The sequence below is a fragment of the Prionailurus bengalensis genome, chromosome F2 (assembly GCF_016509475.1).
Source record: "Prionailurus bengalensis isolate Pbe53 chromosome F2, Fcat_Pben_1.1_paternal_pri, whole genome shotgun sequence".
NCBI classification, from domain to species: Eukaryota; Metazoa; Chordata; class Mammalia; order Carnivora; family Felidae; genus Prionailurus; species Prionailurus bengalensis.
In genome coordinates this window covers 60,028,647-60,056,412 of record NC_057353.1, presented here as the reverse complement: position 1 = coordinate 60,056,412, position 27,766 = coordinate 60,028,647, and the positions used below count along the sequence as shown (strand labels likewise).

The window sequence follows — 27,766 nt, the reverse complement described above, 5'->3', positions numbered from 1 at the left end:
TCCCAAGCTGACAACACAGAGCCCAATGAGGGGCTCAATCTCATGAGTCGTGAGATCATGACCTGAACCGAAATCAAGATTCAGACATTTAACTGACTAGCCATGCAGGTGCCCCTGTGCTTCAGATTCTCATCCTATGAAGAAGGGATGAGAATATGTTGAGAGATAATGTATATAAATGACCTCACACTAAAAATAGTGAAAGATGATCCCCAAACAATGAAATAAAAAGAAAAAAGAAAAATTACTGTTTGGGAATTATGCTTGACAATGTTATATTTGTAGTTTTAACTTCCAAAGCTGTTACTGTTGACTCTCAGAGGTGGGTAGTATATTGTATGTGCTTTACGATGGAAGATGATGTTGCTAATCATGTAGAATTCATTTGAAAATGTTCTGCCAAGTTTTGAGACTTTATTCCAAACTAATACCCATCTTGAAGTTATTTCTGATCATGACTTTGTGACTTTTGTGTTTTTTTAATGTTTTGTTTACTTTTGAGAGAGAGAGAGTGAGCAGGAGAAGGCAGAGAGAGAGGGAGACACAGAATCTGAAGAATGCTCCAGGCTCTGAGCTGTCACCACAGAGCCCAATGTGAGGCTCGAACCCACAAACCATGAGATCATGACCTGAGCCAAAGTAGGATGCTCAACCGACTGAGCCACCCAGGTGCCCCTGTTGCTGTTGAAGATGTGGTCTGGGGACTAACAGCATCAGAATCATTTGGGATTTTATAAGAAATACAGACAGAATATTGGGTACCACCCCAGACTTCAGAATCAGAATCTGGATTTCCACAAGTTCCCAGGTGATTCCTAGGCATGCTAGAGCTTAAGAAACACTGATCTAGAGGTTAGTGTAGGCTATTAAAAAGTTTATGTTTCTCTAAGCTTTTGAAAGTAGAGCCATGTGGTCTTTTAAAACTATTTTCTATCTTGTATTTAAGACTGATAGTACAGGGAGAAAGAAGTCTCCTTCAGGTCTCTAGAGTACTGTGAAGCAAATCGCCTTTTCTGCTTCACCTAGTTGTGTTCAATGGCCTGAGAGATTGAGCCTGTTTAGCAGTTTACTGCTTAATTGTCAAACTTTGCTCTCTTTTCATTAATAGTTGTTACACCCAGAATCTTAAGGACATTACCTGTGTTTCATTAAAGTTAGGGGGTTGGGGATGCCTTGTCATTAATTTGTTGAGAACCACGATGTATCTGTTAATGTAGCTCTTAGATACCGGCCCCTGTATTGGTGTCCCCTGGGGACCTTGTTCAAAATTCAGATTCTCAGGTTATGTCCAGGAAATCCTGATTGAGTGGGGCAAGGGGAGGTGCCTTGCATACTATGCTGGTAAGAAACTCCTTAATGCAGTGCTCTGCACAGCCTGTTTTGTAAACCATTGGTGTAGTCTTCTGCTGTCAGATTACCAGGGTCCCTTCCTCTCATATTTCCATTTTCCATATTACCAATAATTTCATTTATTTCTGTGTAAAGTTAAAAATTTAGGCAGCTAAGGGTAGAAAAATAGAACATTGGCCTGGAAAGGAGAGGCCCTGTGTTCCTGACTTGATGTAAACAAAAATGTTCAGGTCACTGTTTCCCCTGTTCAGTTACCTGTAAAATGGGCTTTATACTTCAATGGAATGTGAGATCAGCTATGTGTGAGTGTTTTGAACTTTTCAGGAGATAAGGTGTGTGAGTTCATCTTGTTATCACAACTTTATTTTAATATCCTTCCTTTTCCAGTGCATTTTCACCATAAAACCTGGTTCTCACTGAGACCTTATCTCTGCAGTTTCTGGTTTTCTTTGTTTTTGTTTTGGGGTGTGTGTGTGTGTGTGTGTGTTTTATTGTTTCTGTTTTTGGTTTTTACTTTTTACCTGACAGCCTCCAGCACCTGCCTCAAGGAAGGTTTTGCCCAGAACAGTCAGATCAAGAGCTCCTCTGTGGGGCAGATCAGAATAGCTCTTGCTGAGACCTGCAAGGACTGAGGGAGTTGTCCTTTGGGGACAGGAACTTGGAATCAGAGAACCTAGAAGCCCCAGACACCCTCTCTGAGGATGATACTTTGTGATAAATTCATTGCCTGTGCAGGGACCCCAGGGCCTGAGGACATACCAGTCAAATATTGGGTAAGGGTTGGATGTACTGTCTTTATTTGGTGGAGGAACAGTATGACTGAAGGACATTTCTAGATTGCAGAATAAGTATATATTGAAAACACATAATCTTAATTACTGAGATAATATTATGATTCTCAACCACCTTAATGAATCCATTCAAGGCATCTCCACCTCCTAAGACTTTAATAAAACACGGGTAATATTCTTTCTATCTTTGTTATTCAGAGTCTTAAGATTCTGGGTCTATTAATGAAAAGAGGGTACAGCTTGACAATTAAGCAGACTACTAAACTCCTCATTCTTTCAGGCCTGTGAACGCCACCAGGTGAAGCAGAAAAGGCATAGAATATATTCCACCTGTCAGTGTCTTAAAGCAAAGGCTCCTCTAGGAAATTAGCTTGGTTTTAAGAATGATGTTTGTCACGGTTAAGGTATATAGGGGAGTGGAAAAGGATGATACCAAAATGCTAGTTTGTAAGTTTAAACTCCTTTGCACAAAAGTAAAAAATGCAGATTCACACAGAAGAGAGGGGCTTTATTTAATTTTAGGATTTATACTGGTTAACTCTTATTTACTTACCTACTATGGGTGTTATTTACTTAATATTCCTGAGAACCATATGAAGAGCCACTATTATTTTCATTTTGCAAATGAAGACATCGGGGCAAATTTAGTAAATTGTCGAAAGTTACACATAGAGTAAAATACAGAGCCAAGATTGAAACTCATGCATTCAGATTCTAGAGTCTGTATACTCTTACATGGGCCAATTGCTTCTCCAATAAATACTTTGTTTTAAAATATTTTAAAGTATTTTGTTGCATGGTGCTCTAGGAAGTTGTATTTCTTCTATTGTGTGTTGGTACTTTCTCCTTCCTGTTGCTCTAGAATTAATTGTCTTTATTTCTTGAAATAACATTACCATAGTTCTTTAGAATTTTTTTACTTTGGAATTTTTTTTAATACTTTTTGTACTTTGTTTTGTATAAAACACCAGGTTTGGTAGACGTAGCTGTGGCAATTTATAGTCTTAATTTTTAGGAAGGGATCCCTTCACAGGTTTCAAGCAGAGACCCCACCACATGAAGGAAACCATAAACTTACTGATATAACGGGTGGTGAACTCATTAGAACTGTCTACAAATGAAGGTTGATCAGAGCTTGCGAACGTGTGTCCTGAAGTTTGTTTTTCGTGACTTAGTAGATTATGTGGTATATCTTCAGTAGAGTATTTCCTGGGTATGTTTTGACCTTTAACCATTCTGATACATCCATTTTTCTTTGTATGATTGAGCCTGGTAAACGTAACAATTTTTTGGTAAAATTTTATCAAGTTTATCTGAATTTTATCAAGTATTGGACATACTTGAATATAGTTTTGGTAGGAAAGTTCTTTACTTAAACTTTCCATAGGTTCCCAGTCCTAGATTTTGAGTCTTGTCTTTGTCCTTTGTGATCTTAATCCTGCTATGGGGTTTTTTCTGGCCTTGACCTCAGGGGCAAGATTCTTCCTCCTGGTCACAGACATCTTCTCCTTAAGGGTTAGGCTTCTTTCACTTGAGAAAATTAATTTTAATATTGTATTTTTAATGGTCAATTCATCATTGAATTATTTACCTTTGTTGTAGTTCCTTTTATTTTATTTTTACTACTTAAACAATAAAAATAGTAGAAAAGATAGAAAACAATCTTCTGTAAAAATTGGAAATTAAATATCCATATTTATTCAACAAATGTAAGTTTTCAATAAGAAGATCATTTTGTATTGCATTAAGTACTCTCAACAAATACTGGGTGACATTTTGTTACATGTTATAATACCTCTGAATTTTGCTTCCATAAAATATGAACATTCTTTTGGATTTTCATCCATCAGACAGGTCTCATAAGGGAATGAGAAACTGTTAAGGTCCCAAAGTGACTTAAACATACATATAACCATGCTACTTCTGTGTTTATAACCTTGCAATTGCTTCCTTTAGCCTCTGAAGATATCTGCCTCCTTACCATGGTCTTCAGATCTCTAGATGACCCCTCCAGCTTGTTGAGTGACATACTTTCTGTTACTTATTCCTCTAAAGCAGCAGTGGCCTCAGTTTAGTATTTTGTACTTGCTAGGATGTGCTTCTGTCCTTCCTCTTCCTGCAACAAGAATAGCTCCTTTTCATCCTTTGGTTTTCTCTTCCAGACTACCCTATGCAGCCCATCAATCCCATTACCATCCTATCATTTTCATTCTTAGAACGTATTATTCTTTATATGTATTTATAGTCTAAGGGGAAGACCATCCTTCCTGGCTAGACTCTAAACACCAAGTAAACAAAGACTATGTGTCTTCTATACACCAGTGTGTACCCAGTGCCTGGCAGAGTACTTTGTGATGATTATCTATAGGTCTATAGACAAGTACATGTTTTTCAGTAGCTTTAAGTAATAGCTCTCAAAACTTACTTTGTTAGTTTAAGTTGTCAATACATGATATCAGTGAAGTAGCAAGTGTCTCTCATGGGGTTTAAAGAGCCACACAAAGTTTTTATAGTTAAAAAAGTGTGCCTTGGGGCGCCTGGGTGGTGCAGTCGGTTAAGTGTCCGACTTCAGCCAGGTCACGATCTCGCAGTCCGTGAGTTCGAGCCCCGCGTCAGGCTCTGGGCTGATGGCTCAGAGCCTGGAGCCTGTTTCCGATTCTGTGTCTCCCTCTCTCTCTGCCCCTCCCCCGTTCATGCTCTGTCTCTCTCTGTCCCAAAAATAAATAAACGTTGAAAAAAAAATTAAAAAAAAAAGTGTGCCTTATCCAAGTCATTTGTGTACCTTTCCAGTATGCCTTTTTGGGTACAGGGCCTCTGTTCTTTGTTAATCAAACAGTTGTCTTAATATGACAGTGTTCCATCTTTAGTTGCAGAGGATGCTATGAAATTCAACAATAAGTTCTTTTGTTTTATGCCCTTTAGAAAGAAAACACACACACAAACACACATTTACACATTCTCCTTTAATGAATATACCCATACAGCATCTATCATGCTGCATGGCATCTAGAAGACACTCAACGTGTTGAACGTTCCTAAGTCCTTACAGATAAGTAGAATTTGTTTTAAAAAATCTAGAGCTTCTAACACATTTTATTTAGTAGATTATGTAGCTCAGTCATCCATATTTCATTGTCTAAATTGATTTAAATTTTATGAAAGAAAAGAACATTGTAATCAGGTAGAATGTAATACACATAAAAGCTGTATAAAGCACTTAACACTAGAGATGCATATATAGATGTACTTATATGAAAACATCAGTTTAGTTTAAATAAATAGAAAGTGAAAAGTCCACTGATGAAATCAGTGTAAAAATATATAAGCATCGTTAAAAATGTAGAATTGATAATTATCCAACTACAGTAAAATGACAAAGCAAGTCCTTCAATAGTAAAACAAACCAACCAGTTTTCAATATGAATTGGCTAGAGCGTGTACACATCAGTGTGTACCTGTGTGTATACCTATAATTGTTAACATAACAAAAGGGAATGTCACATTCTTTATATAGAATCAAAAAAGCCAGTGAGGGGCACCTAAGTGGCTCAGTTGGTTAAGCGTCCTACTTTTTTTTTTTAATGTTTATTTATTTTTAGAGAGAGAGAGCACACAGGAGGGGCTGGGAGAGAGAGAGAGAGAGAGAGAGACATAGAATCGGAAACAGGCTCCAGGCTCCAAGTTGTCAGCACAGAGCCTGATGTGGGGCTCGAACCCATGAACCGTGAGATCATGACCTATGCCCATCACCTGAGCTGAAGTTGTATGCTTGACTAACTGGGCCACCTAGGCTCCCCAAGTGGCTGACTCTTGATTTCTGTTCCAGTCATCTCATGGTTTGTGAGATGGAACCCTGTTGGGCTAGGCACTCTCCCTTTTTCTCTCTTTCTCAAAATAAATAAATACTAAACTAAACAACAACAACAACAAAAGACAGGGGTGGCTTGGTGGCTCAGTTGGTTGAGCGTCTGACTTTAGCTCAGGTCATGATCTCGAGGTTCCTGAGTTTGAGCCCTATCAGGCTCACTGCTGTCAGCATGGAGCCGGCTTTGGATCCTCTGGCTCCCTCTCTCTCTACCCTTCCCCCACCTGCTCTCTCTCTCTCTCTCTCTCTCTCTCTCTCTCTCTCAAAAATAAACAAAACATTTAAAAAATTAAAGTAAATAAAAGTAAAAAAAAAACAAAGACAAAAATACCAGTGAATTACATTCCAATTTCTGGGTGTTGGGACTGGTGAATTTTGCTCTGCTTATTACATTACATGAGATAGAATTCAGGTGCTTAAAGACTGTTTTTCTTCAAAGCCCTTCTGAATGCTAGATTTCTAACGACTATTTTCTTCTCCAGGAGAGCACACAGCTGCTACAAATGCCGTCAGTGCAGTTTTACAGCTGCTGATACTCAGTCACTACTGGAGCACTTCAACACTGTTCATTGCCAGGAACAGGACATCACTACAGCCAATGGCGAAGAGGACGGTCATGCCGTATCCGCCATTAAGGAGGAGCCCAAAATTGACCTCAAGGTCTACAGTCTGCTCAATCCAGACTCTAAAATGGGAGAGCCAGTTTCTGAGAGTGTGGTGAAGAGGGAGAAGGTGGAAGACAAGGACGGGCTGAAGGAGAAAGTTTGGACCGAGAGTTCAGGCGATGACCTTCGAAACATGACTTGGAGAGGGGCAGACATCCTGCGAGGCAGCCCGTCATATACTCAGGCAAGCCTGGGGCTTCTGACGCCTGTGTCCGGCACCCAAGAGCAGACCAAGACTCTAAGGGATAGCCCCAATGTCGAAGCTGCCCATCTGGCACGACCTATATATGGCCTGGCTGTGGAGACCAAGGGATTCCTGCAGGGGGTGCCAGCTGGCGGAGAGAAGTCCGGGCCCCTCACCCAGCAGTATCCTGCATCGGGAGAAAACAAGTCCAAGGATGAATCCCAGTCCCTGTTACGGGTAGGAAGGTTTCATTTTTAAATAATGCACATATCTTGAAGGAAAACCGGGAGAACACACATTCTCTACATTTAGTATCATTTAGTTTTACCGGCTAAAACTAAATGATATGTCTCAGTCTGGGGATTTATACCTACAAGGCTGAAGTGGAGGAAAGGAGCTCATGTGTGTTTGTGTGTACAATTCACACACTTGATACAGTGGTGGGCAGGCATTTGTTTGTCGTTGCTCTTAGCTCAGATTGAATGTTGGCTAATCATTCCTGGTGATTATGCAAAACAGTGAGGCCTCATTTGGAGAAGGGAGGTTCGGAATCCCAGAAGATTGCACATCTGTTACGTTAAAATAAGTAAATGACTTTTAAATTTTAAGGTGGCATGACACTGTATGTGGTTAACAAGGAAATTAGCGGAGATTTAAATCACTGGGAATGCAAAGCCCAGGGTGAGATGCTAATACAGAAATGTTTTTTAAAACTGACAGTATAATTATGTGCAAATGACAATGCTTGTTGTTTGGTTACCAAAAAGGGGGAGGGGGGATGAGACCTAAGTGTGAATGGTGTGTGAAGAGCATCCAAAGAAAAGAAACATGCATTGTTATATGATCAGGCTTTTTTAGGAAGAAAGGCACAGTCCCATGCAGAAACACAAAACCTCTGAGAAGGATAAGATCCTTCCTTGATCTCTCTCTTCATGCTATGTAGCTGTGTCAAGAAATATTTTAGAGTTTGAAAATTCATGGACACTTAGTAAGTGATGCTTTTGGCCTAAGGCACCACCACTTTGACATTTCACCTTGACGCTGAGAAAGGTTAAAGCCTTCTACATGATTTTGGAGCTTGTCCGTGCCTAGAAGGTAGGATCAGAAACCAGCTAACCTTCCCCAAAGAGTCAGTTAGGAAATAAGAGTTCAGGGGCGCCTGGGTGGAGCAGTCGGTTAAGCGTCCGACTTCAGCCAGGTCACGATCTCGCGGTCCGGGAGTTCGAGCCCCGCGTCAGGCTCTGGGCTGATGGCTCAGAGCCTGGAGCCTGTTTCCGATTCTGTGTCTCCCTCTCTCTCTGCCCCTCCCCCGTTCATGCTCTGTCTCTCTCTGTCCCAAAAATAAATAAACGTTGGAAATAAGAGTTCAGCCAGCCCAATGCTTTGACCTGCAGGTCAGAGACCACTGAGGTCTCTCTGGATGGATTCTGCAGAGAAAACGTTCTCTTTCCGGGGTCTGCTTGACCACTGTGCTCTCATTTCCTGCAGATTCTCCAGCCTATCTGTGCTTCTCAAGTTTCTCTAGTGGAGTGGAGAAATGTGCCTTAGAGGTGTACAGTTAATTGTAAAAACCATTCCCTTTCCTGGCTGCACTCATGCCCCGGAGCCAAGAGAAGGGCTTGAATGGAGAAGAGCCTGTGCCCCTTGTACACTGAGAAACAAAGGATTCTTCCTGTAAGGAAGGAGCAAGTTTATTATAAGTAACTTTAAAAAGAAGAGAAACAGTGCCTGTGCCCTTCAAGAGGCCATTCAATACAGGGAGCTCCTTTCCAATAAATGTATATGGTGGAGATGCAGTTGTAAATGTGCATGATTTTCTTAGCATGCTGGGACTCTTCTGGTCTCGAGTGGTGTTTGGTTTCTGGTTATAAGGCAGGAATGATAGGTCTTATGTTTTTAAATTTCATATTGCATCCGGAGAGTGTGTTGTAATGGGTGCCTGATATCCATATCGCTAGACCTCCCCAACCCTTTTTTCCCCCTTTTTAAAATGGTTTTCATCTGGGACATCTTCATTGGATACCAGATTGGTTGACTCTTTTAGATTATTTCTGGAATATTCCTTTTCTGCCACCATTTGTATGCACGGAGAATTTAGAATGATCAGTAATTTTTTATGGGGTTAAGTCTAAAACCTGAGCATAAGAGCAGTCTATTTTTTGAGCAGACTGGGTATGATAATACTTTTTGTAAAGTTGTTTTTCTCAATTCCTCCACTTCCTTAATTCCCTGACTTCAAGTTTCTGTTGCATCATCGCAACTGCCTCTTTAGTTCCTCCACGTTAGCTGCTGAGGTACAAAATCTTTGGTGAGACGTTGCTTCACTATGTTCTACAGACAATCAAATTCCTAACCGCAAGATGTATGATTTTTGAAGGCAATCATCTACTACATTTATATATATATATATATATGTATATATATGTATATATATGTATGTATATGTATGTATATGTGTATATACACACACACGCACACACACAAAGACTTGGATCATTCTTCCTTGACTTTAGTAAAATTTGACTCTTTAAAATTTATATTTTCATTGTCTTTGGATATTGCTTTTGGAAATCACCAGTTTTATTGGATATTTGGAATAGGAAGGGTAGCTAATTTAATTTGTGAAGTATTTAGTGTATTAAGTGAATTACAACTTTTTAATATGCACATATCTGGCCTGATTGGCTTTTTAAGACATCTAAAAGAGTTAAGAAGCAGAGCCCATTCTGGATGTGAATTTGACAAGAATTCTACCTTGGGGGTAGAAATTGCTATTGCTGAGTTATTATAGAAAATACATGCTTCTCAATTCATTTGTCTGCTATCAGAAAGGAGAAACTCAGCAGAGTATTGCCATCATTAAAACAATGCGCTTTAATTTTGTAATTGTGGAGGTCTAGTTATTAGTGAAGGTGTCCTGTAAAAATTTATAAATACACCATACAAATATGCAAATAGTTTACATGTTTTGAATGAAAATACAGTTGTTTATGGAAATGCATACCTGCAGAATGTAGTATTCATATTTGCATATAAATAGAATGGAACTTGAAATTATCTTGCTATCTGGCATGTTTATTTAGAAGTAGTAAGCAACTGGGGCGCCTGGGTGGCGCAGTCGGTTAAGCGACCGACTTCAGCCAGGTCATGATCTCGCGGTCTGGGAGTTCGAGCCCCGCGTCGGGCTCTGGGCTGATGGCTCAGAGCCTGGAGACTGTTTCCAATTCTGTGTCTCCCTCTCTCTCTGCCCCTCCCCCGTTCATGCTCTGTCTCTCTCTGTCCCAAAATAAATAAACATTGAAAAAAAAAAATTTAAAAAAAAAAAAAGAAGTAGTAAGCAACTTGAAAAACAGAAAATAGGTTTTAAAAGGGTTTTTTTTTGTTGAACAGTGTATACAATATAGCCTTAATAAAGTAAGTATATTTATAAATACATTATACATATAGTTTTTAATGTTAAAAGTAAAAACTTGACTAGCAACTTTGATGACTATATAGATTGATAACAAGGGTTAAATATGATAAATTTGTGCAGCAGAGAATGTTAATTTAAAATAGTTCCTGGGCCCCTGGGTGGCTCAGTCAGTTAAGTGGCTGACTCTTGATTTCAGCTCAGGTCATGATCTCATGGTTCATGGGTTCAAGCCCTGCTTCGGTCTCTGTACTTTAAGTGCCCTTTCAGTGCAGAGCCCACTTGTGATTCTGTCTCTCTCTCTCTCTCTCTCTTTCTCTCTGCCCCTTCCATGCACTCTCTCAAAATAAATACACTTAAAAAAAATAGTTCCAACCCTATGCTGGTGAATAGTGGAAACATTTTTAAAGAGCAGGCTGAATGAATTTAGGGCAATTCACAAAGGTTGTAGTTATAATGTTGCTTTCAGGATATTGGTCTTTCTGATACATGTTTTTAACTGGTTTCGTTATGCAATGTTGCTGTACTCAAAGTGAGGAAGGAGATATAAGAATCACGGAGAACTAAAATTTCAAAATATTTTCTCATTAGGTTTCTTCATTTTTTTCTTTTTGTTTTGTTTTATGTAGGTTAGGTAAGCATTTGGCTTTTAGTTTTGTGTTCGATAGCAGATCATTTATATATATTTTGATTTGGTGAATATCTTTTATTTTTCCCTGTTACCAGTATGGAATTGATATTGTTACAAAACATTTTAAATTGTATATGTGGTCTGTGTGGACCATTGTGCTTTGAGGATGGCAGGGAGCATGTTAACATAAGCCTTATCTTCTAAATTGCTTTATGAAAATTAGTTTTTTGTTGTGTATTAAATACATAATATTCCTGTAAAATCGTTTTTTTTTTCTTTTATGAGTAGGAAGAAACATGAAAGCCTTATACTCTTTGCTAGAAATAGTCCAAGTTTATATGAAGACTTTGTTACTCTTTTAAAACTTCTAGAAGGATCTTATAAACATGAATAAGTTCCTGAAAATGTTTTGAAAATGCAATGTTTTCATTTAAACTTAAAATTTGGCTCTGTGAAGAGGTTAAAATATTTAACATTTTCTGTGCTAAAAGCAAAAGTTAATTGGTTTTAAATATTCAACTTGTTCCTTTCTCATTTTAAACTAAACAGTGTAGTGTACTCAGAACTCAGTACAGGCGTGTGCCTTTTTCTGGCCAATTTCTTCTATGATGTATATTTACACAAAGGTATTTATTTATTCATTTTGTAGACAGACTCATATAAATGTAACTGTATTAGGCCTATGATTTCCTGAATAAGAAATACCAGATCTTATTCTTATAATTGACTTTTCAGATTGGATTTTATAACATAGCAAGTTACGGCTTGTAACCGATAACCATAGTAATAGGAACAAAACACCTGCCATTAAACTTCACAAAGATTTTGCCGATATCAAATGCATTTTTTTGTTTAATGGAATGCAGAAGTCTAACTGAGTTTAGACGGTAAATCTGTAGGGAGAGCTTGTGGCAGATCAACATCCAGGTAAACGTCTGCAGTCAGATGGATACCTTATTGGCTCCTAAGTCTTCTGTAGGTTCAGACACCCTACTTATCAGTCTGCTTTCTTCATGCGTCTGGGGGAAAATGATTCTAGATTCCAGTGTAAATTTATTTAGGGAAGTCTGTCCGTTTCAACGTGTACGTTTTGCACCACTTGGTTTTCGCAGAGACCTTGAGCCATGGGCTCTGGGAGATCTGTTCCAAGTTCTGGGAGTTGAGTTCCAAGCTGGGCGCTGACTGTCAAAGGCAGGGCCTCCCAGGATCTCCGTTCATCTCACTCTTGGGATTAGAATGGCTGCTGTCCTCACAGAAGTTCTGTGCAGCTTAGTTAATTAATGTTTGTCAAGCCATTTGAGATCCTCAGATGCAGGGTTCTAGATAAGTGCAAAGTAGTATGATTGTTTGTTCGTTTTGTAAATATGATACCAAGACAGCACAAAGTAGATGTTATTTCCCCTTTGCTTCAGTGGTGTTAAATTTATAGTTTAAAGATTGTTGATACTGGACAGTCTATTGAGATGCAAAAATGTTCTTTTGGGGACGGTCCATTGGCAGCCAAACAGACGTTCAAACAAGTGACAGCGTTGAATGCCTTTACAACCAGTGACAGAAGATCGCAGGAACTTTTTTAACTAAAGATGATTTCAAGGGAAAAGCCTGATACTGTTTTTTTTATTCATGTTTACTGAAAATAAAAGCAGTTTTTCAGATCCATATAGGTAGCAGTGATGTGACATATGTACATATGATTTGTTCTAACTCCATTTGAACGTTTCCGCATAGATCTCTGTAATACCAAAGAGAACAGACTGTACCAGGAAAAATGGGAAGTGTACATCTCCATAATCACTGGTTGTAAAATTGTTGCTTTTGGGCCACATTGATAAATTTTCTCTTTTGGTAATTTTTGATGTTTTATTTGTTGATATTTGAATAAAATATTAAAAGCCAATTACTATATCTAGAGATTAATAATCCTTGTATATCTCTGTGCTTCTGCTCTGCGTAGATGAATTTCTGTTGTTCACCGGTTAGAAAAGCGTATGATTGGGGTACCTGGGTGGCTCAGTTGGTTGAGTGTCCAGCTCTTGATTTTGGCTCAGGTCACGATCCCATTGGGCTCTGCCTGGAGCCTGCTTGGTATTCTCTCTCTCTCTCTCTCTCTCTCTCTCTCTCTCTCTCTGCCCCTCTCCTCCACTTACTCTCTCTCATTTTTGACAGATTAGATCACAATTAAGAGCAATCTGATACATACGTGTCTGGTTTTATTGACTTGACCAATGGGATTTTCTATTCCAGTTTCTTTTTTAGAAGTGAGTTCCATTGGTTCAAGTATTTTTGGGAGCACATTTTTTTTTCTTTTTTGTAACATAGGCTTTTTGTGAAGTCTGGCAGAGTTCTGCTGGCCCAAGTTTGTAAAGCAGGGGAAGCAGATGTATCTTTTAGTGAATTGGGCTGTGAGTTTGTAGTCACTGTGAAATGGTATCCTTCAGCACAGTATCTGTTAATTATTTCCTGTATAACTATCTTTTGCTTGGTTTCCTTTTCTCACAGACTGCATGAGTCAGGAGATAACAGGGCCTCAAAAGGAACCCATTGTTGAATGTTCTTTCTTAGATGTTGGAAATGAAGAGCATACAGAAGGTGGCCCAAGTTTCAGGAGCAACAGATGGAGAATGATTCAAAAGTGTGTCAGCCATGAGCTACATAGCCTTGATGCAAATCTAGTATTTTTCTGGCGAAGTCCAATTTGATGGACGGATTGAACTAAGTGCTGATTACCTAAAATGACAGGAAAGTTTTTTTTGTTTTGGATTTTTGTGTATTATTTGCTCCCAACAAAAAAGTAAATATTGCTCCCATTGTCATATTCTTTACTCTCTTTTCTCTTTGACTCTCTTAGAGAACTTCCATTAAGTATTTACACAAAGGACATTGATTACTAGAATATTCTACCAGTTAACTCAAGGAAGCTTGATACACAGAATACTGCCGCTGGGAAAGTTTGAAGAACTTGTTTCTTTCATTTCGGTGAAGCAACATTCTCATTTACAGATGTTTGTGATTAACTATGACATAAATAAAATAGAACCGTAAGATGACTTTATTTTGGAAAAAAATCCACAATACTTGGTCTTAGGCATATATTTTTTTGTTATTAGTGATTAGGAGTAAAGCAAAGGAATCTTTTTTTTTATAAATACAGGACTTTTGTGATGTGATAAATTGAGTGGTTGGTATCATTACTAATGTCAGAATGATCAGATAGCTCTCATGTATAATTTTGCATGTTAACATTCCTCTTTAAACAGATAGTTTCTCAATTTAGATTTAATGTGGGCATATTAATTATGAAAGTGGTGAACCATTTTATACCCTGGAAATTTACCTATTTGTAACATCATGATTAACCAGAAATAGCTAAGGATATATAGATGTATTTTTAATAGGCAAGATATACTTTATAATTTTACTAACATTTAAAAAAAGTCAAACCTTTATGAGAATTTGGATACCAGCAAAGGTTTTTAAAATAGATTTTTAACAAGCACAGTATTTTGTTTGAGGAAAATGGTAAGATCCATGATAGTATGGTGTATTGAATTGCATTTGCCTATAGCATGACATGGTGTTTATATTTTGGTATTCAAGACTTACATTAAATCATGAAAAAAGTCTTGGTAGATAAATGTTCCATAAAATAATCTGTTCTCGGGGACTTGACTTTAGATGTTTCATTGGTACTGTAGTGGCTAGCACGAGAATACGTCCTAGTGCCCAGTGTGAATTCTTGAGGAGGAAGACAAAACCTGGGGGAACTACTTTACAACAACACTTGTACATGAAAGCATTCAAAAATAAAGAATTTTATTAATGTAGATGGGTATTTATAGTTACGTGATTTCCATGTAATTTAGCATTTCATTTTCTAGGATTAAAAGCTTACTGCCTTTCCATTAGTTTTATTATTAGATTAACAACTTTCATCCTCACCAAACCCTTTTGAGGTTGAAGCTATCATTATCCCTTTTATTTTGATGAGGAAACTGAGGCAGAGAGATTCACTAATTTGCCTGAAGTTGCACCACTTTCAATGGCAGAGATGCAATTTTGATGCTGGCAGTTTGACTGTAGTCCATGCTCTTAAGCATTGCATGGCCTCCTTTGATTCTCCATGGTCTGTTAATAAATGCTTGGATGACTTTCTGCAGTTTCAGAATGATTTGTTCCATCTAAGCAGACACTATATGTTTTGTGTGCAAAACAGAAAAATCACTTTTTGGAATTACACAAGTGATACATGCTTTTCAAAAAAGAAGTATATCTGTATTACCACACAGAGCACTAAAGAAAATGGAAACCACTCATAAGTTCCAACCCAAATACTTTTCTATTCATATATTGGCTTCTAATTTATTTTTATATTCATACAAACATATATTATTCAAGTATTTGGTCATTGTCTCACTCCGTCATAATTCTCTTTTTTTATTTAACAATATACTGTGGATATCTTTCCCAACAACAAATATAAACCACAGTATTTGGCTTACTGCCTCCATGTTTGCTATGAAATAGTCATATCATAATGTGCTCAATAGATCCTCTCTTGATACACATTTAGGCAACTTCCAATTTTTACTTATAAAGAAACTTTGATGCACGTGCTTGTGTGTATTATTTTATTGTTTCATCATTTCCTTAGGATAGTTTCTTACAATTCCAGTTACTTAAATGAGAAAATACATGCCTGATGACAAATAGTGTTCAATGTCCAAATCACCATCCTCTAAATGTGTCATTTAAAAAATATAAAATGAATTCATTCATAGATAAGGTGTAGAGAGTAACATCCTAGAAATATTAAATGTAGGAGTAAATTTTAAATTGTAAATGACTTATTTAATAATGAATGCAGGTAGTTAAGGAGAAGGCAAATAATCCTTAAGAGCTATTTCTTATCATAAATATGGTATATAACAAATGACCAATAGCCAGGGCTGTGGAATGATATGCTTACATATGCAGCATAGTTTATTTTGTAGAGAAATTTGTTTTCAGGCAGGACCCATTTTCTTAAGCAGACTTGAGTCATGGGTTTTAAGTGAAAGCAGTAGACTCAGGTAGGCCTGCCTTTTTCAGGGGAGAAATTTCTCTCTTTTTCTTTGTTTCATTCTGTTCTGGACAATGTTCTGCTGGGCTTCACAATTTCTCAACCCAGTTTTAAAGTTTTTACCTTCCTTGGTTGTTTAGTAGATACAGTGGGTAATGATGTGGGCTTCAAAGGAATATAGCAGAGAAGAAGTTAATATTTTTTCTTCAAAATATGGAATTTAATGATCTTCGTTTCTATTTATTGCTGAAATATTTATATTGATCCCATTAGAAAGTATTTTCTTTATAGGCTTTTTTGAATGTCAGATATAACATTATTTCTTTAGTGTATCTTAATAAAATATTAAAAGGACAGGAGCACAAGCATACTTTCTCAATTAGCATTGAGGTTGTGCTGATTATATGCCACAAATAAGTTTCAGGCTGCTCTTACCAATTAATGACATCTAGGAAAACATATATGATGTCATTTATATATACAGTTTAAGTCAAGCTTATCTATGGGAATTTGAAAATGTACAAATACTACATTTGAGACAGCTATTCACTTAAAAATAATTACTTGCTGTTTTTAAAAAAAATTTCTTTCCTAGTACGTTAAAAAATGAAAATACTTTTATAGACTTACAACTTTGTAGAAGCCTATCTGTTTTGCAAAGTCTGGTAATACTGCCCATATTTCAGGAGATCCTCATGTTTGTTTTACCTTATTCTTAATGTCAAATTTATAACCTCAACCATGGTAATTCAAGAAAATCCGTCTATTTATCCTGAGTTATATAACTTATTCAAAAGAAAGTTAGAGGTTTTTAAAATGTGGATTGTCTAGATAGGCGATCCTTGGTGCACAGATTATCCAGTTACTATGGCTATCAAAATTTTAGGCTATAATTTATGTGTGTGTGTGTGTGTGTATAATATTATATTTATATATGTATTTGTATTTTTATATATGTTTATATATATTATATAATATATATTCTTAATGTATATATAATATAATATGTATATAATATAGGATGGTTTGTAAGATCAAACTGAAATTTAGAGCTTGCCTCAAGTACATATGTGATTTAAATAGTTCTGAATACTCCAAAATATATCCTAATTATTTTAGATATCCTTTAGTAGAATGTCTAGGCCATTGAGGTTACAGTTGGATTTGGAGGTGGGTGTGTCCCACCTTTAATAGGCTGTCTTTAGCTGTGATTCAAGCATGACTGGATTTTATTTTCTGGTAAAATTAGATTTTATGTAGTTTTTTTACTCTTACCTTGTGATGTAGTGGAAAGAGTACTGGATTTTGGAGGCAAGGAGGCTTTGTATTCTAGACTCACTTTGTGACTAACTAGCAGTGTGACCCTGACTGAGTCATTCAATCCTTGTGCACTGTTTCCTTTGGAAAATTATAGAGATTGAAGTATACAGTTACTCATCTTTTGAAATTGCAAATTCTAGGGCCAAGTCAATTTTCCCTAAAACCTTAAACTTCCAAATATGTGAATTGACACCTGAGGCAACTTTCAGACTAAAATCTTGTATTTTAGCTTTTGTACTGCTGGTGTCCAAAGAGATGTCACATAATATTTGATATACATGTTCTCAAATCAGATTTCCCTCTAATGGCTGAGAATCCATGTTACTAAAAAACAAAAACAAAAACAAAAAAACACTATCACAAGATAGTCTGAAATCTTCAGCAATTATATTCTTTGAGCTTATCTTATATAAGAAAGCTCATTCTTTCAAAATAAATTTGTTTCAAAGAATCATGTTATTAAAGGGGCTGCTTGTGAATGATGATAAAGGGAAGTATGCACAATGGAAATAAAATAATTCTGGTAAGAATATGATATGCTTAAAGTCTATTTCCTCACTTTCTTGGCATTGAGCAATGATGCCTGTTTTGTTCACAGTCAGATGTTCAAATCAGAATTTTGGATGCAGAAACTAATTTTAGTAGGTGGGGTGCAAATTTCTTATGAGTCCATGAATAGACTAATCCCAGCTGTTTCATTACAATTATAAAAATAAAATTGGCTGTGAATCATTCAAACTGTGTTTAATGGATGTGAATAATTCAGTTGTGTCCCACTGAAATCTTAAAACTATAAACCTATCTTAGATTTTTTATGCTCCTTCAGAGTTGGTATCCCATTATTCATATATGACTTGCTTGAAGTATCGGTGGTCATGATGAAAATGACCATATTTCCACTTGATTCCTGTGGGTTTTAGGAGAGAAGGTGGCCTCTAGAGTAAGGCTAGGGATGAAATGGAGAAAAAAATTAGGAAAAGCCTACAAAAAGAGAAAAGAATGTTAAATTATATTTCTTGCCTTTTCTTTCCCATTAAAATATATCTGTTCTTTGTAGGCATTTTGGAAAATATAAATAAGCAGAGATGAGAAAATGGCCATTCAACACTTCAGTGCATCCTTTTCTCTCTCACACACACACACACACACACACACACACACGCACACACACACACACACACCTATGCACGTAGATATATATATGCAAACAAAGATTTACAGGTTTTAATCAAATAACCTTCAGTTTTGCTTTATAATAAGTTGTAAACATTTTTCCATATTAGCATATATTCTGCTACATCACATTTGTTGACTTCATAGTTTTTCACTATATGTTGTACTAGTTGTACTAGAAAAGATGATTATTGATTTCTTGTGGTTGGACATTTAAGTTATTTCCAGTTTTTGCTGTTATAAATAGTGTTGTATTGAATATCCATGTAGCTAAATAATCATATCTTGCTTGCAACTTAAAATTGTTAGAATAGATTTTCATACAATCAGGTGCCTCTATGGGATGACACAATACCAGAGATTATTGGCAAGTATAAGTCACATTACCAGGCTATGTATATGTACTCTTGGGAAACAGAAAAATAGTATCATTTCTTGACTGTAATCAGTTAGAATTACTTCACAGTGGTACCTAAGTAATAGAAACCCTAATGTTAACTTTAGAGATTATTATGGGGAAAAAGTTAATACGGTGTGAATAAAGTGCATTTCTGAAGCACCAACAAAGAAATAATAAGGTAATCGGTTTCACTTTCATAAGCTGAAAGATAGATTCCTTAGTTGCCTTGGTACTCAAAGATTATTTAGATAGTATAGTATACTGAAATGAGTCTTACAAGGTAAAGATAGACAGACACACAGACAGATAGACAGATAAGGTATGTATATACTATCTCAAGGGATTTAGTTGTCTCCAAACATTCTTAAAGTTAATATGTTTTGGTGATCACATTAAGTTGATGCTAATACCTACTCAGTGAAGTATTTGGCACACAAACTGTATTTTTAAATATTTGAATTTATTTTAATTTACTCAAGGTCATTTACATAGTTTATTATAAAGTAAGAATGAAAATCAGGTGTTAAAGGGAAGTGTAGAAAACCATTCTAAATCCAGTCTCTTTTCATTTGCTTTTCCAAGCATCTTACTGCGCTATGCGAAGTCCTTTCATAATACTAGAGACTAGCTGTATTCTAGTTCATGAAACTTCAACAAAACATACTTTTGTTTGTTTGGTTTGGGAGATTCAAGTGCGTTATTTGGTTGTATCTAAATTTAACTGTGCTAATACTCATCTGGGTTCAAGATTTATTTTCAAAGAACCAACATGTACTAGACCAAACTAACCTAGACTCCCAAAGACTTGAAAGCAATACTCTGTCCCCTTCTCTCTCTGTATCTCTCTCTCTCTCTCTCTCTTACTCTGAAAAACAAGTATTTAAAAAAAGGGGGCACTTGGGTGACTCAGTCGCTTAAGGGTTTGACTTCAGCTCAGGTCATGATCTCATGGTTTGTGAATTCAAGCCCCAAATTGGACTCTCTGCTGTGAGTACAGAGCCCGCTTCTGATCCTCTGTTCCTCTCTCTCTCTCTCTCTGTACCTTCCCTGCTCACAATCTCTCTCTCAAAAATAAATAAACATTAAAAAATAATAAATAAAAATATATATAAAAAGGCTTGAAAGAAATAGAAATCCAAAATAGAAGACAATTCTGTAGAATCATTCCTTGACATATTGGTCTCTAACTTTTCTTGTCATCCAATAAATAATAATTTAGCACCTACTAGGTTTCAGAAACCATAAAAGACCCTATAAAGGGTATGACTATGAGTACATCAGGATTCCTGCTCTCATGTATTATACAGTCATGTATAGATAACAAGACAGGTATATGGACAACCATAATATAAATAAGACTTCCATAAAAGGGGCAAGTAGAGAGAAGAGCACTCTTTGGGTGTTTAAAGAGGAACAGATCATATTCAGTTAAGTGACTAAATAAAGGAAGTTGTCATAAAGAGTTTTCTGAGCTGGTTTTTAAGAAAAAGACTAGACTCTGAGCAGGCAAATATGACAGCATGGAGCAAGCTATGTAATTAGAACAATGTGAGGTTAGCTTAAGGAACTTTTAGGATATAGGTAATAGAAAAGTTTGACCAGAAGGTATGTGCAGTGTAGTTTGGGGAGCTAAGACTTGGCATATAGGTTAGGGAAATTTCCTCAAATTCTTATTTAAAAATTTTTATTTCACAAGGAAATAGAGAACCATCATGAGATGTGCAGCCAAGGATAATTTGATCAAATCTTTAATAATGTTAATATGGCATTTTACATAGGGTACTGGAAGGGTATGGGTAGATGTCCAGAATTATGGTGAGAGAGGTTAATTAGTAGGCTAATATTACTATATGAGTAACAAAGAGTTCAGGCTAGGATTGTGAAAATGAGAAATGATTTCCATAGATATACTAGATGTAAAATCTCTAAGAGTTTACGTGTGTTGGTGACCAAGAGGAAGGAAGTTATGATACATGAGGCTTAGAGTTTGGAAGAGGAGTCTAATAATAGTTAGCATTTCATAGTCACTGTGGGTCAAGCCCTGCTCTTTATCTGTAGTAACTCACTGAATCTTCACGATAACCCCATGACATAGATGCCACCTGTGATCTTATTTTATAGGAGAAGTAGAGTGTCATAGATGTTAAAGTCACTTGCCCAAAGTCACCCAGGTAGTTAGTGAGTTGGTCAGACTAGATCATGCCCGTTATACTGGCTTTAAAGTCCACATTCTTTACATATATATATATATATATTTTTTGACCAAATGGTAGTGTCATTAGCAAAACCCTAGAGTGAACTGTTTTATAAGTGTAAATTAACAAAACTAGTCTTAAAACCTACCAAGTTTGCAAGGCATTCAGATGAAAATATCTAATGGATCACAGGAAATGACATCAATTATAGGAAATGTGGGAGTTGACTTCTAAGTTACTTGACATTAATTTAATAGAGGTTATATTGGTAGCCTCGTTTGTACGAAATATTCTAGGAGTCATAACAACGTGAGCATGCTATGGACACTGATTCTTCAAGTCATTTGGAAACCACTGGGCGAGATAGTGTTCAGAAAAAATGATTATAGTATAAGAAAATGAGCGTCAAGTGCTATTGAGTGAAATAAATTAAATGTGGTTATTTTATGTATTTAAGAAATTTTAGAGGAAGAAATGACCCCTGCTTAATTTAGCCATCAAGGAAGGCTTCATGGAATAAGTTACTTATCAGGTGATTCTTGAAAAGGGTTGGGGTTTGAATAGATGGGGATGGATGAAATAGGGAATTACTGGGGTATAAGCAATAAACAAATGAAAAAGAACTTCGGTGTTTGGAAAACTTGAAGAAGATTCAATCCCGAAGTCTAAAGAGCATACAAGTAGAAGATGAGCTGTGTTACTCCAGCTAAAAATGATAGACTAGGGGGTGAGCACCCCCTCCCCCAGAGTGAAAGTTTATGAGACTAAATTTTAAGATCCTCTGTGCATGGGAAATCTTTTTTAATTGATAGGATTTAGAAATTTGCAGAAACATGCATGCCTCAAGAGTCTTATTAAAACCTAAAGGAAAGAGTAAGTTTGAGAGAAGAGTTGGGTATTTTAATCATAGTCTGAAGTAAGAATTTAATAATTTCATTAATTAATGTGAATAAGTTTCAGAAAGTTTAAAAAATAAATATGTATGGTTTATATAAATATGTATATAGTATATGCATGTCAATTACTCTTTTATTCAAATATAAGTTAAAGTAACTCTACTTAGGGCCATTACTTTCAAATAGAAATGAAAATATATTCTTGAATACCATTTAAAAACGTGCCATTCAAACATACTATACCAATTTGATTGATTCATTATATATATAAGAACTATTGTATTTTAGTTTTATGTAATGTTTTGTTTTAATCACTAATCATTTCTCTTAGATTTAATCTGTGGGCTCATTTTCATGTCCTATTTAATGTCTTATTTTGTCACTGAGAAAAAAGAGAAATCCTTGCTTGCAGTATGTCACCTGTTGTTTAATGGCTAAAACTGTTACATATTTTCATACTGTATTACATTAAGTCGTTTTAAAAGCATTGCTTTCCCTTTTGCTTAGTATTCCTACAGTCTTTGAGATGTTGGTAGGGGGCTAATGGAAGTCCTGATTAAAATCTTCTAAACTTCAAGGCTTTCAGTTCCTGCAAACAATTTGGATCTGAGAGAGAGACTTCTATCTTTTCGATACTCTATTGACTGATTTAATATTAAGAAAAATCGTAAGTTTTTTATTTCATTTTAGTTTAGTAAGTACAAATTAAAATGTGTTTTTAAAAATCAGCCATAGTGCGTGGTGTCATGATCACAGAATTTTTGGCAGTTAAGTTCAAAAACTCTCTATAGACACAGTATAATCATTGAAAAGTAAAGGAGCTGTCTTAAGTGACCAATTTCCATTATTTAATATAAGTCTTTCAGGTTTTTATATCTAGACTTCTTTTTTAAAATGTTTTTTTTTTCCCAAACTTGCAGGACCATGAACTCTAATCATGAGTTTATGAATCTAACTTGCTTCGTGGTAGGTAACCAACTATAGGTGGATAGAAGTCTCTGAGATAGGTAAAGTTCTAATACAGTTGAGGTTTACATTTGAACTCACAGGTTTAGATTAATTATCCATCTTTATTACCAGCCCAAATTGGTCCTGCCTTTCTAGGACAATCAACTGCACCATATTTAGGATCAGTCAAAAGTCTCAGTTGTTCTATTTTTATTTTTTTTAAGCTTACTTGTTTTTTGAGAGAGAGACAGAGACAGATCATGAATAGGGGAGGAGCAGAGAGAGAGGGAGACAGAATCTGAAGCAGGCTCCAGGCTCTGAGCTGTCATGATAGCACAGAACTTGACCCGGGACTCAAACTCAAGGACTGCAAGATCATAACCTGAGCTGAAGTTGGCCACTTAACCGACTGAGCCACCCAGGCGCCCCTTAGTTGTTCTATTTTTAATAAAGCAGATGAGTCTTGAAACATGGCAGCTTGAAACAACTGAGATGGAGTTGGTACCCATGTAGTTTCTAATCCTTATGAATTTCATGTATGAATTTACCTGCAATGATATGAGTGGGATTTTTATGATATTCCCTGGGGCTGAAATTGAGACTTTTTGAAGTACATGTGTGGGGCAGTGTGTGTGTGTGTGTGTGTGTGTGTGTGTGTGTGTGTTTGAGGTTTTTCCTCTGAAGCAAGGGGGCATTTGGACAAGTTTGAGGCACAACAGAGCAAAGATAGGAGGAAAACAGCAAATACCTGGTCTAATAATTTAGCCATTTGTGAATTTTTCTCTCATAGTAGAGTGTGACCTCCTGAGAGAGAGGCACTGTGCCATTTTTATATTTCTATTTCTCATCGGCTCTGCTACACTCCTCATCTTTTAGGAGGTCTAGAATCGATATGACTAGAATTCTATGAGGATATGTGTGCTTATACAAAAATTTGGAAAACCATATCTTACTTTTGTCATGAGACTGCAGTGCTGCTGCTTGTAATTTTTCTACCATAGTTTATACAAACTACATAGTTTATTACAAACTGATTAATATTTGAATGCTGTTTAGGAGCACAGGATTAGATGAGTTATTTCTTACATGCAAGTTTTTTTCTAATAACTATAAGAGTATAATATTATTTAGTATAATATTATTTAGTGAGTCGCTTACTCTGGAAAAAATCAATTATAGCAATTTTGGGTTCACCTACAAATTTTAAAAATATTTGAGCTTTACTACACCATTTTTAAATTTGAAATTTTTAGTGGGGGGGGGGATCTGGTAAAGCAGAGATTTCTCAAGGCTCACAGAATTTTTTAATATAGGAATCTAGAGAAGTAATCTGCCACTGTGTTTCTAGGTTTTAAAAGAGTTCCAGTAAAACCTGAAAGGTTTATCTTTACTTTGTTAAATCACGAATCCAATATCCATTTTTTTTGTAAATTCTTTTAAAAAAAAGTAATCCTATATTCGATTTCAGTTGAAGTAATTAGTTTTATGCACAGCTTCCAATTTATAGAGCATGATGATCAACACCGTTCGATCTAAAATGTGGGAAGAAAGTTTCACCATATTTCTGTACTGCTGCCTTCTAAGGAAGAGAATCTTTTAGAACATAGAGTTCTAGACGCAAGATAAGAGGAAATGTGAAAGGGGATTGTTTATCCCAATAATCATATGACCAAGTCTGGGAATCAAAGGCTTCCAGCCTGGAAAGGGTGATACAAAGAGCAGAAAGGTATTGGTCGGTAGTGTTCCTGGAGCCTGCAGCATCTAACGTGCTAGAGACAAACTCAGAGAAAGCTTTTGCAGATCCAGGAATGCATGTGTTGTTTGTACTACAAACCCAACCTCATCATCTTCATCTCCTGGCCTAGAAGAAATGAATAAAGGTACAGGTTGTATCTGTGAAATTGAACTCTATGGAGGCAGGAAGCTTTGTTCTTCAGTGGAGTTTTTGTTTGTTTTCTTGACCCTTTTGGAAACGGGTGGAGGGAGAGGAGAAAGGATCTAGCTGTGTGCAAAAGGAAGCTAGAATTCCTGTTTTCCTGAATTACTCTGTTTTTAGTGTTAAGGATATTGAATTGGGCCTGCACTATGGTTTCCCCCTGGTACCAGATTCATGGCCCTTCAGGATTGGAATCCATGCAGAGAGGAAGGATTCGTGAAGACATAATCACAGTCAAGAAAGTCTTTTGCTGTGTCTTGTCCTATACAGTTACTTTGTTTGGGTGGTTTACAGAAACATATCTCCTTCAGTCGTCCAAAGGTGATGTAGTAAGTCTTTTGCAGGAAATGAAACTCCACTGTTTCTTTTTTTTACTCAGAGGCTAATCTGATTAGCTCTAAAACATTTGTTCATCTTTTTATTCAGTATTTGAACTATGCCTATGGAAGACATATGGATTTAAATAGTACTTGGCTTACCATCTGCTGATAAGGGAAAGTGAGATGCTAAATCAGAGTGGCAGGAAAGTCTATTTCAGTAGAAGCTATTTCGATCTGAAATACTGTAGGCAATCTTACAAAGTATTTTAATTGGGATTATATTGATGTGTGTGAGTAAAAGGAGCACATTTGCTGTTATGGTTCAACTTATATAATCATTAAATTTATATATCAACTTAGAGATGTGAAGCAATGTGAAATTTTGATCCCATTAATTACAGGTTTTTTTCCTAAAGTAGTCATTTATGGGAAAACCTTTCTGATGCCTTTATTTTAATGGAATTGTATTTTTTTTATATCTTGTGCCAGAAATTAGAATGCTAAGCATCAACTTTTCAGATAAATTCATTAGAAATTAAAAAAAAAAAACCCACAATTTATAGTTCTAATACAGTGTTCATTTTTGAATATTTTTATGGTGAGTTACAGTCTAAAAATCTAATCTTGGGAAGATTAGGAAGAAGAAAAAGAGGATATCTATTTTTATGGTGATAAAATGCTGATATATAATTACTGAAAGTCTATAATTATGCCATATTTGTGTCTCATTAAAAACTTGAAAATGTAGAATCATCTAGGCATTAAGGATAATGTGAAATATAATCAATCACACATATGCACGTGCATATAAAAGTATATGCATGTATATATAATATATGTGTATTAATTTGGACAAACTGGTTTTTTTTTTTTCAAATTAATTGGTCATTCTTCCATAAAACATGGCTGGCATGTCACTTTTGGTTGCGCTAGTACAAGGGTCAGTAAGAAATGGCTTCTGCCTTCTGGGAGGAAATACAGTAAAAGATAGTACTGCTACATGTCCAGATTTACGCCAGCCACCTTCATAGACATTATTTCAGTTAATTCTCTGAAGAACACTGTGAGGCTGAGCATCTGCAACTCCATTTTAATGAACGTAAGGTGTAGAAAAGTTGACTAAGTTGCCCCCAAATAACACAGTTAGTTTAAGTTCAAAGGTTATATAGCAAGTTCCCATTGTGCATTGGGCTCTGTGCTAAGTGCTAAGAAGTACAGGATGAATAAGATAAAGTCTTTGCCCTTGAACACAGTCTAGGAGGAGACAGAAGCCTAATGGGATGATTTTTAATGCAAAGTAGAAAGTGTAAGACCAAAGAAGCGCTCAGTATAGGCAGCTGTCTCGGCCTGGGAGGTCCACAAAGACTTACTGGGGAAGATGATGCCTGAGCCGCATTTTGGTTAGATGAGGAGAGATAGAATAGGAGGTCTGGTCCAAGGAGCCACAGCATTCTTAAAGTACTAGAGTCATGAAGCAGTGCACAAGCAGTTCATCTAGAGTGGCACTGCGCAGTCCATCAGTAACTAGTCGTATGTGGCCATTGAGCACTTGAAATGCCCCTAGTCTGAAATGAAATGTGCTGTGTATATAAAATACCTACCAGACTTCTAAGACTCAGTATGAAAAAATTAATATTAAACTATCACATTAATAACTTTATAACAATTACATTTTGAAATGACAGTCTCTTGGATTTTTTGGCTTACATTAGATATACTTAACAATTTTACTTAGATTCAGTGAATTTAGCTCACTGGTTTAACAAATTAAAGATGGTTTGGTGTGGAAACTTTAGAATTTCTCCATAGTGTTGCTTTTGTTCATATCATTTTGTTGGTGCATTTGAGTTATTGAAATGACAGATTTTGAGTGCATTGGCCTAATTAAAGGATGGTTGGGCACCTCGTTAGTTTATTTCCATTGGAAAATATGAAATAGATCCTGAAATCATACACATAGCATATCATTTCTTAGAACTATTTTTTTTTATTTGGAAACTTTGCATTCAGCTTTTTGCAGGTAGGTTTACAGTTTTTTGGATATTTAAGACAATCCTTTTGTAGTCTAAAATAAGTACTGTTTTGAACTATATTTTCTAAGCTTTTTTGTGCAGTTTTTTTTAAAGATCTGGAACTTAAGACGTTTCTGTTAAACTTTGGTATATCAACTTATCCCCCCCTATCGTTATTGAAATGTAGTGTGTCATATTTCTTTACAGAGGAACTCATGAGATCCAATTGAGAAATCTAGAACAACCTGGAACCCGAGGGTCTTACAATGTGATTGGCAAACACACAATTAGCATTTCAGATCCTGTTGAGGGGCTGTCGTTCTTAGATGTGGTACTTGATGAAGCCCATTTAGTTGATTTCGCCAGATTCTACAACGAGGTCTGTGCTTCAGACACAGAATAATGTCTTTCTCAAAAGCACGTATTGTATTTATTTTTGTAACCTTCACTCTTAGACCACGGTTAGGAACAACAGCACAGTATTCTCACTGATATGTTACAAACCACTGCAAAATGACTAATGAATTAGTCATGTTGGATTTGCATGTCAGAGAAGTGCACTCTCCTTTCTCCCCAAGTGAGCAAAAACCAGGTGGCCCTGTAAATATT

At 36.2% G+C, this 27,766-nt stretch overlaps 1 protein-coding gene across 2 annotated transcripts in view; it reads left to right on the top strand.

The window, feature by feature from the left end:
* TRPS1 (transcriptional repressor GATA binding 1) overlaps positions 1 to 27,766 on the top strand; it is a 258,854-nt gene that overhangs the window by 74,661 nt on the left and 156,427 nt on the right. For both annotated transcript variants that reach the window (XM_043601624.1, XM_043601623.1), the window contains exon 5: positions 6,489 to 7,092. In XM_043601624.1, coding sequence (XP_043457559.1) covers positions 6,489 to 7,092 — 604 coding nt within the window. The remainder of the gene's footprint in view (positions 1 to 6,488; positions 7,093 to 27,766) is intronic.